This window comes from Oncorhynchus clarkii, chromosome 12, assembly GCF_045791955.1.
Source record: "Oncorhynchus clarkii lewisi isolate Uvic-CL-2024 chromosome 12, UVic_Ocla_1.0, whole genome shotgun sequence".
NCBI lineage: Eukaryota > Metazoa > Chordata > Actinopteri > Salmoniformes > Salmonidae > Oncorhynchus > Oncorhynchus clarkii.
The window spans coordinates 78,954,807-78,971,728 of record NC_092158.1 but is presented as its reverse complement, the minus strand read 5'-3'; the positions used below and the strand labels follow the sequence as shown (position 1 = coordinate 78,971,728).

Here is a 16,922-nt window from a genome sequence, read left to right as displayed (position 1 = left end):
GCACAGCTCACATGGCAAGATAACTATTTGGAATGTGCTCTCCCAATATCAACAAAACATGTATGACACACTGGATGATGAATTTAAGAAACATTTGGAATACAATTTTTTCTCCACAATAGTTCAACTTTTGTTAATCAGTTGTTCTCTACACCTTGGTTTTGTAAGTTAAGCTGGTATGATGTGATATGGAAATGAGCAGAACCTGAGGCAGTTCAAAGTCCAAGTTAGACAGATACAATGACACATGCAATTGAATATCTCCTCGTTTGTATTATGATATAATAAAGAGAATAGTTGTGAGAAAAGCTGTGTTTAATTTGCAATTGAAATAAATTCCAGTATGGTAATAAGCAGATACAATATATATGTTAAGTTCACAATTAAAGTCCACTTGTGCTTTATCCTGAAGTTGCTCTCTAATCAGAAACATACATTATCTGATTTGATCATCTGGAGCCTTCATTTGCATAATTACAAATCAGGTATAAAATGTAGACTTTTACAAAAGTTGCATATAAAATATAGTCAACCCATGCCCTCCCAAGGAAAGCATCCTTCATTTAGGGTCACTTCCAAAACAAGTGCTCGTTTTGGTAAACAAAGTGATACAGAAAAGTTAAATAAGGTTGCAGAAACAAAATTGATGAGAACAAGTGAATAAAAAAAATGCATAACATTTGAGCTAGTGTCATCAGCCTATGTTGATGGTGTAGTGTCATCAGCCTATGTTGATGGTGTAGTGTCATCAGACAATGTTGATGGTGTAGTGTCATCAGCCTATGTTGATGGTGTAGTGTCATCAGCCTATGTTGATGGTGTAGTGTCATCAGCCTATGTTGATGGTGTAGTGTCATCAGCCTATGTTGATGGTGTAGTGTCATCAGCCTATGTTGATGGTGTGGTGTCATCAGCCTATGTTGATGGTGTAGTGTCATCAGCCAATGTTGATGGTGTGGTGTCATCAGCCGATGTTGATGGTGTAGTGTCATCAGACAATGTTGATGGTGTGGTGTCATCAGGCTATGTTGATGGTGTAGTGTCATCAGCCTATGTTGATGGTGTGGTGTCATCAGCCTATGTTGATGGTGTAGTGTCATCAGCCTATGTTGATGGTGTGGTGTCATCAGCCTATGTTGATGGTGTAGTGTCATCAGCCTATGTTGATGGTGTGGTGTCATGAGCCTATGTTGATGGTGTACTGTCATCAGCCTATGTTGATGGTGTAGTGTCATCAACCAATCCCCATTAGAATAAGTTATGATGATGCATATGGGGCATCCCATATGGTCCAGTATATTGCATAGCTACTACTGTATGTCTGCTAACACAATCATATGTCCTACACATTAACATTATAGTATAGGAGAATAGTAAATTATTGTATCATTTCATTGGGATTAAATTCTAGATAATTTCAGATACATGAAGTCAACTCAGTTGATGGCCAGTTGATGGCCTATGCTTCTCATGGGGCGATGGGCCTAAGTAATTGTCACACCCTGACCATAGTTTACTTTGTATATTTCTATGTTTTGGTTGGTCAGGGTGTGATCTGAGTGGGCATTCTATGTTGGATGTCTTGTTTGTCTATTTCTATGTCTGGCCTGATATGGTTCTCAATCAGAGGCAGGTGTTAGTCATTGTCTCTGATTGGGAACCATATTTAGGTAGCCTGGGTTTCACTGTATGTTTGTGGGTGATTGTCCTTAGTATCATGATGTCCTTGTTCTGTGTTAGTTTTACACAAGTATAGGCTGTTTCGGTTTTTGTTACGTTTATTGTTTTTGTAGTGTTTGTATTTAGATTCGTGTTTCGTCTGTTGAATAAACATGGATCGCAATCTACACGCTGCATTTTGGTCCGACTCTCCTTCTCATACGGAAAACCGTTACAGTAATTAAGTAACTCAGAAATCTAATAGATAAATACATTAACTCTGATAGTATTTTTCCCTTTACAGAAGCACTGTATGCCATTGTGTTGGTAATATTACTTCTACATATGTTCATATACAGTTGATGAAAGCTCAAACACATGTGCTCTACACCCTCCTAACATAAAACACACATCATACGTTTCCATCCATTGTTGCTGGGAAATCTGCACTGACTAGAACATACACATAATGTGCATATATCTGAATTGGCATGTACCCTATGGCTGACAATTAAAATGCATTACAGCACTCTATAGGAAAAATTACAAAATGATCTTCATGTAATGTAATAGATCGTCATGTATTGTATATTGGAAGCTAAGTCAAGAGATGTTTTGGGTTGAAAATGAATGAAAATCAAGAAATCCCTGCCCCTCTACAGAGGACAACAGCCAGCAGCACCTTCACAGTTGGTATCTTTAAGGGAGTTTGCCATGGCAACAGGGGAGCAGGTTTAATCCCCCCTGGTGAGTTATTGTGAAACACAGGCAGTAACTTTCTCTGGAGCTCAGCAGTGGGGAGATACAGGGAGTGACATTAAAAGCCTTGAAATGGGCTGTCAGTCTGTCCCTGGTGCTCTATAAGGGGCTGACCTAAACCACTGGTGTGAGGAGGTTCCACAACAGTTCACCATCACATAATAGCACCCATCTAAGTTCACACAAGTCAATGTACAAAACTCTCAAGTGGCTCTTTTTGATAATTATTTTCCATTTAGATTTAAAATAGAAAGTCCTAGATAAGGTCAGGTATTCTTGTATGCTCCACAATGAATCTTAAACTAGATTATCTAGACCTTTTTCAGGGTCCTGATGAATGTTCTGATTGACACAAACTTTGGTTCAAGATCCATTAAATCTATTGTGGAGTATACAGGACCATCACTGTGCTGGAGTACATGGTGTGCAAACTACCCTCTTTTCAACCCAGTATTTCAATCATGTTAGTTACGAACATAAATCACCATTTCATTCCTCTACCCTTACTTCTCCTCCAATCACACACCGTCGTTACCGTACGGTAGTCAGTAACAGGTGTGTAACAACCAGGTTATTACAGTACTTATTTCTTTCAGTTGCCAGTTGCCACTGACAGAAGATGATACATGATGAATATTAGTAATAACATAAGTGTATGAGGTCCCAGCAAACAGTTTGCAGTGGAAGCACAGACAGACAATCATTTAACTGAATCTTTCTGTGCAGGATATTCCTCCATGGCTACATCAATAGAAAATCAAGGACAGCATACAACCAAGAACGATGCTTGACATGTTTGTGGAATAAATATGATCACAATACAGCAGTTGTACCTCTCCATTGTACACAGTCTGCATAGATTTATGTACACACAAAGACAATACGTCAATAAACATCAGTGTTAACAGAGGGTACATGATGCCCTTCAGAAACAACAGCTCTGCTGGCTATACTACAGAGACCTGGTGACCGTCTTGATGTGATGTGTGTCAATCAATAGCGTGGTTCCAGTGTTCAACAAACAATCATTCTGAACTGTCACAGAGGCACTTACATTAAACAGAAGACTATGACAGACAGTTAACTGTTACGCACTGCATTACTGATTTCAGCTGTTGGCAAAGCCTCCCCTAAGAACCTGTCTTATAGTAACACCGTGACTATTCCTCTGCTCTAGCAGTGGTGGCCAGACTGCTCAGCTCACACTAACATGCTAACCCTGACAGTAGCATTGGCAGAAACTCTAAATAAAGAGACACACAGGCCAGGTAACTCTACTACTGTGGCAGCAGCCAATTAGCCTAGCGGTGCGGAGGGAGTCAGAAGCAGGACTCGGGGACGGGTCTCTGCTGCCTGCCCAGGGAGGTGGTGCTGTAGCGTGCCCGCTGCAGGGCGGCATAGCTGGGCTTGTCTGTGGCCAGGCTGCTGCGGGGGGCCGGGGGAGCTACCTGCCCATTCCTCTGCATTGAGGAACACCTGCGCAGGGTCAAGTCCAGTTTGGTCTGGATGTTACTGGAGCTGTGGGCACGCTTGATGTCAGCAGCAGAGCTGTGACTCCCTGCCCTCCCGTTGACAAGCTGCCCTTTGCTGTGACGGCAGTCACTTCTAGGGGCGCCGTTGGCCCTCTTTTCCTCCAGCGCTACACCGTTCAGGGTCCCATTGGAGAGGGAGAGTTTAGACAAACTACCATTTGCCACCTTGCTGGTTCGTCCATGGCCATTGGCCCGGACTTCCTCCCCCTTGCTAGGTGTCCTCTGAGTGTCTTTCTTCAGGAAGCCTGATTTGAAAAAGGACAAGAGGCTGTCGTGGCTCCTTACCTCCTGACCCCTCACCCCCTTCCTCTCCTCAGGCTGTAGACCAGCCTGCAGCACCCCTACCCTGGAGGTCAGCCCTGCTTGGGCCTTGGGTCTCTTCAGTGTGGAGTCCCTACTTGGGGGGGCACTGTGGCTGATGTGGATCCCATCAGTAGAGCCTCTATGAGGGTGATGGTCCAGGGTCCTGCCCTGGTCCTGCCTGAACCTCTTGGAGGACCTCCGGCCCAGTGAGCTGTCATCCCTGGCTTTAGTGATAATACTGAGCCCCAGGCTAGAGCTCCTCTCTACGGTAGGCCTGCTCTGGCCCTCTGGTACTCTTGGGGAGTCGCAGGCCTCAGAGTTGGACCTGTCCATGCAGCTCAGGCTGCTGACACTGGGGGAGCTGCCCAGGTCCCTGTGCCCGCCCTGGGACGGGGTGGCCACTAGGGTGATGATGGGGTCCTTGGTGCACCGCGGCCTGCGCCCTGACTCCAGGTACTCCACCAGCTCCCCTCGCCTGGGGGCGGAGGGTTTGGGGCGGTCCTTGGAACCAAAGGACCAGCGCAGGGGCAGCACTTTGCTCAGGGTGTCCTTGGTCTTAGTGGGTGACCTCATGCTCACGCTCCTGCCCTGAGTGCCTCGGACAAATGGCTTATTCTCAAACCCATCTGGACCCAGAAGAAAAACAAACACAGTAAGGATTTTCCCTCATATTCCTCCTCTTTTATAATGGTTCATTGATCGACTTATCTACATAATCATCTGCTTTTTAATGATGTCATTATCTCAAAGATATAATCCTCTTTGAGTAACAACTAGAACTTCAGACCAATCAGACCATAGTGGTTTTATTTATTTAGAGACAGACTGGGGAAATGGTGTCCAAATGTGCTACTCACCTGTCGCTGTTTTGAGAGGCTCGTCCTCGAACACAGGGAGCTCTGGGGATTCGAGGGTTGGTGTGGGGCCAGGAGGGCCAGAGGTGGACCCCCCAGAGAACAGGCTGTGCCTCTTACTGTCCCGCGTCAGACGGATCAGCCAGTGGTCTGACGTGGAGGAGCTGGTGGAGCCTGTAGAAGTAGAAGAACACTGTTATAGAGAGCAAAGTGCCATCTACTGGACTCTCAACACAAATAATACATACAAACCTGTCTCCTTTTCCTAGAGGGAGACAGTAGGCGTCCGCATGCTTCCCAGCCGAAACATTTCGGGAAGAGTTTGTGCATATATTACGACAACATTTTGTTAGTTGTTGTTAGTTTGGAAGCCTATGCCCCTTGGTCGGAGATTGGTCAACAGTAAGGATTATTCAATAAACTTTTTCATTGTGAAATAGTGCACCAAACATCTTAGTTAGATGTAAAAATGCACGACTAAGATCTCCACTGCAAAAATGTCAAAATGAATGATAGGTTTCTTGAGTTATCTTAGATTAATTCTGACTATTTTGAGGAAGTGTATACTGGCTACAGCGTCTCAAGAGGGACAATTGCCGCTATTGCAGCTTTTTTCTAGTTTTTAAGCAAAACTCTTTTAAGGGAGTATGCAATGCACAGACGTTCCCTTTGCCTATCCAACTTCTGCTGGGAGCAAACCAAACCTAGTATGCCTTTACTGTACCTCAATCCTATGATGGACAAGGTCATTACACACTGCCAATCATACACTCTTTTGATTTCAACATTAATGCTTTAAATTAGAAACATGTCTGGATGCTGTCAGTGAAGTACCATTCATTATTGGGTGATGAAAGCCATCATTTCACCAATAATGGATATCAGAAGCCTTATTTCCATTACATGTACTTTCAACTGAAGACCTCTAAAGGTCAGTATTCTTCAAGAACCAATTGGTATATATCATCTATTGAAATGACACAATAGAATTGCAGGACATATTGCAGACTGTGGCTTAATTAATGGACTTGTCAACACGGCTCACCTCTGAGAGAGGAGCTGGCTGACCATGGAGGGATGGTGTTGCGTCTCTGGTAGAAGAGGATGTAGGCTCCCCGTGTGCACACCTCCCCCTCTGTGACTGGCTCTGCACTGCTGTCATCATACCCATACCACTGGGCGTCCAATGAGTTCCTGCAGAACGCTGCACAGAGACACAGACACCTGTTCAGACATGCACAACAGTGTGTACTTACATACATACTAAACAAACCACCACCATATCTTTATTATCATCACCATCAAACACATTTTTGGACTCGATCTCACTTCAAGACACCTTGCTGATTAAAGACCACTTTCAATGAGATTGATATTTCATAGAACATTTATAGGATGTGAATATGACAGCCAGACAATCCCTCCATACAAACCTGTGTAATGTCCCCCGTGCATGCCTCCGTGATGGTTACACACGGCATAGAGGTCATATAGGAAGTCTGGAGGGGCCACGTCGGGTGGGCAGGGCTGTTTCCAGGCCGGGTGCAGGGGGCCAGGGAGCAGAGGACCGTGGGGGGGCAGAGGACAGTGGGGGGGCAGCCGGGTGCTCTGACTCCTCTTCACCACATGGGGCGCCATGTCTAGGCCGTCTAGGGGGAAGCGCACCAGCGTGGCCAGCTTGTTGCGGCGCTCGCCCACCTGCCGGAAGCGCTTGAGGTGGAGGATGAGGATGTCAGGCAGCGTCCACAGGCTCATCTTCACCATGCCCTGCTGCAGCTGCTTACAGTGGGGACATTTCCATGCATCGTCTGGGGCCAGCTGGCGGAGAGAGAGAGAGAGAGAGAGAGAGAGAGAGAGAGAGAGAGAGAGAGAGAGAGAGAGAGAGAGAGATGAAAAAAACAAAAAAAATGAAACCTTGTCCCTCAATCAACCCACTGAAATAATTTCATAACACTCTCTTAAGGTGCTACATTGGATTGTTTTACATTTTTGAATTGCAATTTCAGAAAATGTCCATAATATATCTGTCGCTAATTGTGGAATGATAATATTTCACAGTATTACTTACCCACCAGTCTTGTGATTGGCTGTGTGCAATTTCCCGCCGGAGCGGCAGCTGCTCTGACTTTGTGGCTGTATTATCTAGCGAAAATCGCTCATTTCCTGGTTGCAAAAATTCTACACTGTTTGCTCAATTTCAGTTTATGTGAGAAAGCAAGCACTGAATAGTGTAGGGAATCATTGTACCATCTAAATCGCTGTGAAATAACCAAAAAATATTGTTTTTCCAGCAGTTTGAAGCTGGTGGACAGTGTTTAAGACATGAAATGTGGTCTGATACAGGTTGCGGTGGTCTTCAGTGATAGCTCTGTGCATGAGACCGTGTCTGTTTCATCAGAACAGTATGTGAAGCCTAATTTATCAGTCACTTTCACAACCTGTTGCTGGGGCGACCGCCTCTGGTACTCTATTCCCTCTGATTAGTGTGCATGAAGAAGAGTGGAGGAAGGAGATGGAGGCAGCTGTATCCAATAACCTTCATGTTCAGTCGAGGATACTAATCTGGTCACGAATGGAGCTAAAGAAAGCTTAGTCATTTGCCTCATGAATGGCAATGAGAAATTATTCACTCCTATCAGAAGTAGACATAGGACTCAAACAATGCTCAGGAAGAAACTAAGAGAAGGCTCTTGAGGAGGACATGTTCTAGATATCTATCGCACATGTCAACTTCATAAGCGTATTACATAAACCAAATTACAGGCTTTTAAGTTCCCGTACACCTCTATTACCTAACTAACATGGTCCAAGCACACCAAGACAGTCATGAAGAGGGCACGACAAAACCTATTCCCCATCAGGACACTGAAAAGATTTGGCATGGGTCCTCAGATCCTCAAAAGGTTCTACAGCTGCACCATCGAGAGCATCCTGACGGGTTGCATCACTGCACGGTATATCGACTGCTCGGCCTCCGACCGCAAGGCACTACAGTGGGTAGTGCGTACGGCCCAGTACATCACCGGGGCCAAGCTTCCTGCCATCCAGGACCTCTATACCAGGCGGTGTCAGAGGAAGGCCCTAAAAAGCCACCCTAGTCATAGACTATTCTCTCTGCTACCGCATGGCAAGCAGTACCGGAGCTCCAAGTCTAGGTCTAAGAGGCTTCTAAACAGCTTCTACCCCCAAGCCATAAGACTCCTGACCATCTAATCAAATGGCTACCCAAACTATTTGCAATCTATTTTACGCTGCTGCTATTCTCTGTTATTATCTATGCATAGTCACTTTAATAACTCTACCTACATGTACAGTTGAAGTCGGAAGTTTACATACACTTAGGTTGGAGTCTTTAAAACTCTGTTTTCAACCACTCCACAAATTTCTTATTAACAAACTATAATTTTGGCAAGTCGGTTAGGACATCTACTTTGTGCATGACACATGTCATTTTTCCAACATTTGTTTACGAAGAGATTATTTAACTTATAAAATTCCCTGTATCACAATTCCAGTGGGTCAGAAGTTAACATACACTAAGTTGACTGTGCCTTTAAACAGCTTGGAAAATTGCAGAAAAGGATGTCATGGCTTTAGAAGTTTCTGAATGTATTTTTCTTAACTGCTAATTTACATAATTTGAGTCAATTGGAGGTGTACCTGTGGATGTATTTCAAGGCCTACCTTCAAACTCAGTGCCTCTTTGCTTGACATCATGGAAAATCTAAAGAAATCAGCCAAGACTTCAGAAAAAAAAATCGTACTTTTTGGAGAAATGTCCTCTGGTCTGATGAAACAAAAATAGAACTGTTTGGCCATAATGACCAGCGTAATGTTTGGAGGAAAAAGGGGGAGGCTTGCAAGCCGAAGAACACAATCCCAAACGTGAAGCACAGGGTGGCAGCATCATGTTTTGGTGGTGTTTTGCTGTAGGAGGGACTGGTGCACCTCACAAAATAGATGGCATCATGAGGATGGAAAATTATGTGGATAAATTGAAGCAACATCTCAAGACATCAGTAAGGAAGTTAAAGCTTGGTCGCAAATGGGTCTTCCAAATGGACAATGACCCCAAGCATACTTCCAAAGTTGTGGCAAAATGGCTTGAGGACAACAAAGTCAAGGTATTGGAGTGGCCATCACAAAGCCCTGACCTCAATCCAATAGAAAATTTGATGGGCAGAACTGAAAAGCGTTTGCGAGCAAGGAGGCCTACAAACCTGACTCAGTCACACCAGCTCTGTCAGGAGAAATGGGCTAAAATTCACCCAACTTATTGTGGGAAGCTTGTGGAAGGCTACCCAAAACGTTTGACCCAAGTTAAACAATTTAAAGGCAATGCTACCAAATACTGTGTATGTAAACTTCTGACCCACTGGGAATGTGATGAAAGAAATAAAAGCTGAAAGAAATAATTCTCTCTACGATTATTCTGACATTTCACATTCTTAAAATAATGTGGTGATCCTAACTGACCTAAGACTAATGTCAGTAATTGTGAAAAACTGTGTTTAAATGTATTTGGCTAAGGTGTACAGTATGTAAACTTCCGACTTCAACTGTACATACTACCTCAATTACCTCGACTAACCGGTGCCCCCGCACATTGACTCTGTACCTGTCACACCCTGATCTGTTTCACCTGTCCTCTCCAGGTGTCGCCCATCTTCCCCACTTATCCTCTGGGTATTTATACCTGTGTTTTCTTTCTGTCTGTGCCAGTTGGTCTTGTTTGTCAAGCTTACCAGCGTTTGTTCCTGTCAGCTTCTGTCTTTTACCAGCCTCTCTTTTTCTCGTACTCCTGGTTTTTGACTCTTGCCTGTCTTGACCCTGTCCCCCCCACGCCTGAGAACTCTGCCTGTCCCAGTACATTTGCTCCTACTCTGGATTATCGACCCCTGCCTGCCTTGACCTGTCGTTTGCCTGCCCCTTCACAGTCTGCACTTGGGTCTTACCTTGATACCTGATAGTACCGGTACCCCCTGTGTATAGCCTTGCTATTGTTATTTTACTGCCGCGCTTAAATGATTTGTTAATATTATTTCTTACTTTTTGAATGTATTTTTCTTAACTGCATGGTTGGTTAAGGGCTTGTAAGTAAGCATTTCACTGTACTGTTGTATTCGGTACAAATAGTCAAATTTGATTTGATTTGGATATTCAGAACGTTCCCTGAAACAACCTCTTCATGTTTATTTATTTATTTATTTAGAATTTGTAAAAATTAATTTGTACCTTTATTTAACTAGGCAAGTCAGTTAAGAACAAATTCTTATTTTCAATGACGGCCTAGGAACGAGGTGTGGAGGGGCATGGAGATGGGGCATGACTGTAAGCAATATATTGTGGTACAGTATAACTGGGAGCAGGAAGATCAATCAACCATTTGAAGGGAAGGAAGTATTCTGATTCATAAGTCGTTTAGACACTGATCTGGGTGTAGGTACAGTTAAGCGAGAGCATACAGTTCCCAGCAGAAACACAGTCCATTCACAGCTCTAATAGAATTTCAACACTCCACGGATGGGAAAATAAGAGCCCAATTGGCAAGATTAATTCCACCTCAGGTCATCTTGATTGATTCGACTGAAGGCAGATTTTGTTCTTGGCATCATACCACAGCATTCATATCCTTTGATGTTACTGTTGACGTTGCATCTTATAACACTGGGGGGTCTGTAAGAAGCATTATGGATTCCATAATGATGTCCTTAAAGGGATTGTTCACCCAAATAACAAATGTGCATCTTATTTTTAAGGTAGCATAAGATGCATGTATTTGTAATTTGGATGAATTTCCCTTAAAGGACTGTTTCAAACTAGAGGCAGTCTCCCCTATAAACAAAAATACAGTATATAATGAAAATTACAGGTAGGAAGGATTTCCTTGCTCCTCGTCAGTCATTCAGTCAGTGGGTTCGGTACATAAGGTTCTATGACACATGTCAAACTCATTCCACGGAGGGCCGAGTGTCTGCGGGTTTACGCTGTTCCCTTGGACTTAATTTATGAATTAAGGTCACTAATTAGTAAGGGACTCAACTCACTTGGTTGTCTAGGGCTTAATTGAAAGGAAAAAACTAAAAGCAGCAGACACAAGGCCCTCCGTGGAATGAGTTTGACACCCTTGTAGACTATAGTGAGACAACAGATTGTACTCAGCAGTGGTTGTTGCCTGACCGTAGGAGGAGATAATGTACCTGTTCCTCTTTAGTGTAGAGCTGAAAGCACTCGTCCAGGGTACAACTGTGCTGCTGGACGTGCTGCTGATGCTGGCCTCTCACACTCTCAGCATCCTTCACCACCTCCTCCTGGATGTTCCCAAACAGGCTGCAGGAGACCGACAACACGCAGACAGACAGACAGACAGACAGACAGACAGACAGACAGACAGACAGAGAGTTGGGAACATGCACAGAGAGAGAAAGAGGCTGCCAGGCATTAGTAAAATAAGGCATGTGCAGCAGCATACAGTGCCTTGCGAAAGTATTCGGCCCCCTTGAACTTTGCGACCTTTTGCCACATTTCAGGCTTCAAACATAAAGATATAAAACTGTATTTTTTTGTGAAGAATCAACAACAAGTGGGACACAATCATGAAGTGGAACGACATTTATTGGATATTTCAAACTTTTTTAACAAATCAAAAACTGAAAAATTGGGCGTGCAAAATTATTCAGCCCCTTTACTTTCAGTGCAGCAAACTCTCTCCAGAAGTTCAGTGAGGATCTTTGAATGATCCAATGTTGACCTAAATGACTAATGATGATAAATACAATCCACCTGTGTGTAATCAAGTCTCCGTATAAATGCACCTGCACTGTGATAGTCTCAGAGGTCCGTTAAAAGCGCAGAGAGCATCATGAAGAACAAGAAACACACCAGGCAGGTCCGAGATACTGTTGTGAAGAAGTTTAAAGCCGGATTTGGATACAAAAAGATTTCCCAAGCTTTAAACATCCCAAGGAGCACTGTGCAAGCGATAATATTGAAATGGAAGGAGTATCAGACCACTGCAAATCTACCAAGACCTGGCCGTCCCTCTAAACTTTCAGCTCATACAAGGAGAAGACTGATTAGAGATGCAGCCAAGAGGCCCATGATCACTCTGGATGAACTGCAGAGATCTACAGCTGAGGTGGGAGACTCTGTCCATAGGACAACAATCAGTCGTATATTGCACAAATCTGGCCTTTATGGAAGAGTGGCAAGAAGAAAGCCATTTCTTAAAGATATCCATAAAAAGTGTTGTTTAAAGTTTGCCACAAGCCACCTGGGAGACACACCAAACATGTGGAAGAAGGTGCTAATGGTCAGATGAAACCAAAATTGAACTTTTTTGGCAACAATGCAAAACGTTATGTTTGGCGTAAAAGCAACACAGCTGAACACACCATCCCCACTGTCAAACATGGTGGTGGCAGCATCATGGTTTTGGGCCTGATTTTCTTCAGCTGGGACAGGGAAGATGGTTAAAATTGATGGGAAGATGGATGGAGCCAAATACAGGACCATTCTGGAAGAAAACCTGATGGAGTCTGCAAAAGACCTGAGACTGGGACGGAGATTTGTCTTCCAACAAGACAATGATCCAAAACATAAAGCAAAATCTACAATGGAATGGTTCAAAAATAAACATATCCAGGTGTTAGAATGGCCAAGTCAAAGTCCAGACCTGAATCCAATCGAGAATCTGTGGAAAGAACTGAAAACTGCTGTTCACAAATGCTCTCCATCCAACCTCACTGAGCTCGAGCTGTTTTGCAAGGAGGAATGGGAAAAAATGTCAGTCTCTCGATGTGCAAAACTGATAGAGACATACCCCAAGCGACTTACAGCTGTAATCGCAGCAAAAGGTGGCACTATAAAGTATTAACTTAAGGGGGCTGAATAATTTTGCACGCCCAATTTTTCAGTTTTTGATTTGTTAAAAAAGTTTGAAATATCCAATAAATGTCGTTCCACTTCATGATTGTGTCCCACTTGTTGTTGATTCTTCACCAAAAAATACAGTTTTATATCTTTATGTTTGAAGCCTGAAATGTGGCAAAAGGTCGCAAAGTTCAAGGGGGCCGAATACTTTCGCAAGGCACTGTACATACTGTTTTATGATTACAGTTGGTCTACAATAATTCAGGGCTAGAAGGTTATAGACTGTCACTGAGAATGACTGACCAGTCTTTGATTCTGTGTTCCCACTCGATGATGAGCTTCACATGGGGCGGTCCTCCTGAGCCACAGAGATTAAGAGCTCTGGGAACAAAGGGGTCAAAGGTCATCAGATTAGCGAGGTAAAACTTCAGCATAATCCCCTTCGCACACTGTTCACCTATTATTCAGGTGGTATGTACATTTTGTTAAGGTGCTTTTCCATTGAGTCTTACCCTCCTCACCAGTGGGCCACCAGTGTTTTATGTTAATGTAGGCTAGCGTTTCCCAAACTAGGGGTCGCAACCCCATGTGGGGTCTCCAGATTTGAAAATGGTGTCACAAGAGAAACTCTGGAAAAAAATCATGCTTGGTTCATAGAACTGGGGCTATGTCAGTAACCTCCGGTAGCCGCTAGATGTGGTTGTAATAAACAGTCAGGTTTCTGTTTTCTTCCTACAAATGTGGCTCTATCCTTTGAACGGTTTAAGATACAAAATATTATGACCCCATCACTGAAAGATAAGACTCTCAGGAACACATGTGTGTCTGTTTCCCTCTACAATGCCCACAAGCCTTATTAGAACAGAGTGGACAAGATCAGGCACAAAATCAGGGAAAAATAACATAATCAATGATAGTTATTTTCTGTACAGAAGATCATAGAAAATGATTACTGTCAAAAGTATTATCAGACTGATTTGTAATACATTGTCATAGCCCCAATTAAATAAGTAAATATTGGCTGTTGATTTCATCACTTCTTTTTTTTTTTACAATGGTGTTGTCACAAAAAAATGTTATATCAAAATGGGGTCGTGGGCCAAACCAGTTGGGAACCCCTGGTGTAAACTCTAGAGTTATTGTGTTTCCATTAGGAGTGTGGCACTAAATACTTATGGCGAGCAGAATCTTCAAGCTCTGCATCATTCAAGAACACTGTAGTTTTGCGAGAAGGTGTTAAAGTTCAGAATTAGCCATCATGTAAATGCCAGCTGAAAAGTACCCAGGGCTTTGCCATGGCTCCAAGTCAGAGCAGAGCCATGGCCTCGTGAGACATAGGTGCCAGCCCACATAGATGGAAACAGAAAAGTCTGAGCCTTCTGGCGTAAAACACCAGGGTAAATCCCCATTGGAAATGCGGCATCGAGACCTTTTCAGAGGGTCTTTGTGTAGCAGCATGTATTTATAGACTCTGTACAGCCACTAGGTGTCAGCAGGACCTTACAATTAAACATCCACCACACTGGGATTCACAAAAAGGAGTAGATCATGGATTTGTAGATAGTGCTTTCAGAAGTGCGTTTTCAGAGGCTGAATAAACAGAATATCCACAAACTATTCACACAACAACATATGTTTAAAGCACAATCGATGGTAAGAAAGTAGTTGAAGAAAAAAGGAATGCCCGCAACTCTGGTATGCTCCCATGGTGATTTAATCAGACGCACAATAAAGACAACGTTTTGATCCGAGTTGAATCTTAGTCCGGTCAAGAAAGTAGTTAAACATTAGCTTTTCATTCAGAGTCTGTGTTAACGTTACTGTAGGCCCCTTGAAACCCTGACAGCATTGGATATCATCATGTTGGGGTCCTTTCCCTTTCCTTTCCTAAAGCATGTTATGAATCAGATTGATTTAATGTAAAAGTCGAGTTTTATGTGCCTTACCAAACCCTAACAGCTGAAGCAATGAATGAGGCTATTCTTGGTGTGATAGAGCCCCACCAGAAACCCAGCTCCACTAATTGGGTCAGTTATAAATAGGATTTAAATGATAGGTGGGATTTTAAACAATTTGTGACAGATTAATTGGGGATTTTCCTTAATGCTAGTTATTCATGAGCAGTAGAAGAGGTGGAATGGGGACAGAGAAACAATTTATTTTTCAGTCTCTACTACAATGAAGCATGTTTTCTTGACTCAAGTCTTCTATGACAGTTGTGCTTTTATAATGGCCTCGAGAGATCCATCCAGTCTCAAAACGACTCAATTAAACAGTATTTGAATTCAGAAATATCTCTCAGAGCATTTGGCAAGATTGTCTACAGTTTTCTTGGCAGAGAGTAGAGTAGTAAGTTCACTATCACAATGTCTATGACTGTTTGTAGGAATCTTGTGCTCTGGGGGTCCCTCAGGTAAACTACAAAGCCAGTTGAACTCTTCAAGCGAACACTTCAAACATAATTTCATTACACAGTGATCTTCATGGCTATGGGGTGCCTCTCAGTATGAACCCTGGAGATTTCAGATCTGTAGAGACAGTACATGTATCTCTCCACAGGCTATAGATGCTTTCATTTACCACCATCACAGCCTCTATTCTGACTCTACACAGCCCTGCCCGTGATGAAGGCTGGCTATGGACAAAATATCAACCGATAAATGCATCTATGCTGGTCAAAGGAGCACAGTCGGATAGCAGACAACCTATATGCTGGAAGAAGAATTTTCCTTCCTATCACTTTATTTTCCAAAGTAAGGGAAAGCTATTGATTGAAATGCTAAATGCTTTTACTGATGGTGTTGTTAAAGGTTAAAATAAATCACATAAACCTTTGAGGGACACTCGTGCAGCAATTTAGTAGTATTACTGAAATATCAATACATGAATGGGTCTTGTAGCACCATCATCAAATAGAAGTGTTCTGAATACTGTGCACACATGCACTTCAAAAGCACCACGCCCCCCAGCAACCATTCAAATGGATGAATGGACATTTCTAAGCAACTGGAGGAATTCTGCCTTGATAAAGTGCCCTTTAAAATGGCAATTAGTTTCCACAGTTCGTAAACCATTAGACACCCTCTCCTGAAAAAGAACCTTACAAAATGGCTGCATATTTCACTGCGGTAAGAAATGGGCATTACCTAATCCACTACACCGTATGGGCTGCCTCTCAGTAAAGAACTACCAATACAAAATATAGAGGGAAGAAACTGTGGTTTTGACACATTACTCTTGAAATGCTTAGAAGACTTGCTTGAACACCTCTACTGCTTCACTTTAGCTTGATGAAGCGCCTGTTCGCGGCCTTACCTTCTCATCTCACTACCTAACTGTCTGACACGCAGACGCTTAGCTAGCTACAGTATGTGGCCTGCAGAGGCTGTCTGTCTCACCTGTTCACTGCTGGGTGGTAGAGCGGCCGTCCATCCTGGGGGGAGAGGTAGCTGTAGGACGCTGATCCTCCCACCACACGGATCTTAAACAGCACTCTGGCATTCTGCAAGACGAACATTTTGTGAATGAATCAATATTGGCATTGCCACTGGCGTTAGGAGCAGGGACTAGAGTAATGTACAACTATGAGTGTACAGTATAATCAGGGATCCCACTGGTCTTGGTGGACATGCATATGGTGATGGACAGCACAGCTCTTTGAATCATAATTTGAATCCTGACTGCACAGGACAGATCAAGGTTTGTAGTCAGTAAAACGTGCCCTATCATCTGATGTGGAGGTTGAATAATGACTTGTAAAGGCAACATCCCCCAGCAATAACATCCTTTGAATTGGCACTGTTTTTTACAGTCATAACCGCACTGAAAGTCTAGGTCCAAAAGGCTTCTTAACAGCTTCTACCCCAAACCATAAGACTCCTGAACAGCTAATCAAATGGCTACACAGACTATTTGCATTGTCCCTCCCCCCTTTTACGTTGCT

General features: G+C 43.2%; 1 protein-coding gene across 2 annotated transcripts in view; it reads right to left on the bottom strand.

The window, feature by feature from the left end:
* Positions 1 to 297: 297 nt before the first annotated feature.
* Positions 298 to 16,922, bottom strand: part of LOC139421409 (ubiquitin carboxyl-terminal hydrolase 43-like) — a 90,727-nt gene continuing 74,102 nt past the window's right edge. For both annotated transcript variants that reach the window (XM_071172276.1, XM_071172277.1), the window contains exons 9-15: positions 16,378 to 16,481; positions 13,283 to 13,360; positions 11,308 to 11,437; positions 6,541 to 6,925; positions 6,153 to 6,311; positions 5,111 to 5,281; positions 298 to 4,879 (exon numbers count right to left, since the gene is read on the bottom strand). In XM_071172276.1, the coding sequence (XP_071028377.1) occupies positions 3,738 to 4,879; positions 5,111 to 5,281; positions 6,153 to 6,311; positions 6,541 to 6,925; positions 11,308 to 11,437; positions 13,283 to 13,360; positions 16,378 to 16,481 (2,169 nt within the window). In that variant the 3' untranslated portion in view covers positions 298 to 3,737. The remainder of the gene's footprint in view (positions 4,880 to 5,110; positions 5,282 to 6,152; positions 6,312 to 6,540; positions 6,926 to 11,307; positions 11,438 to 13,282; positions 13,361 to 16,377; positions 16,482 to 16,922) is intronic.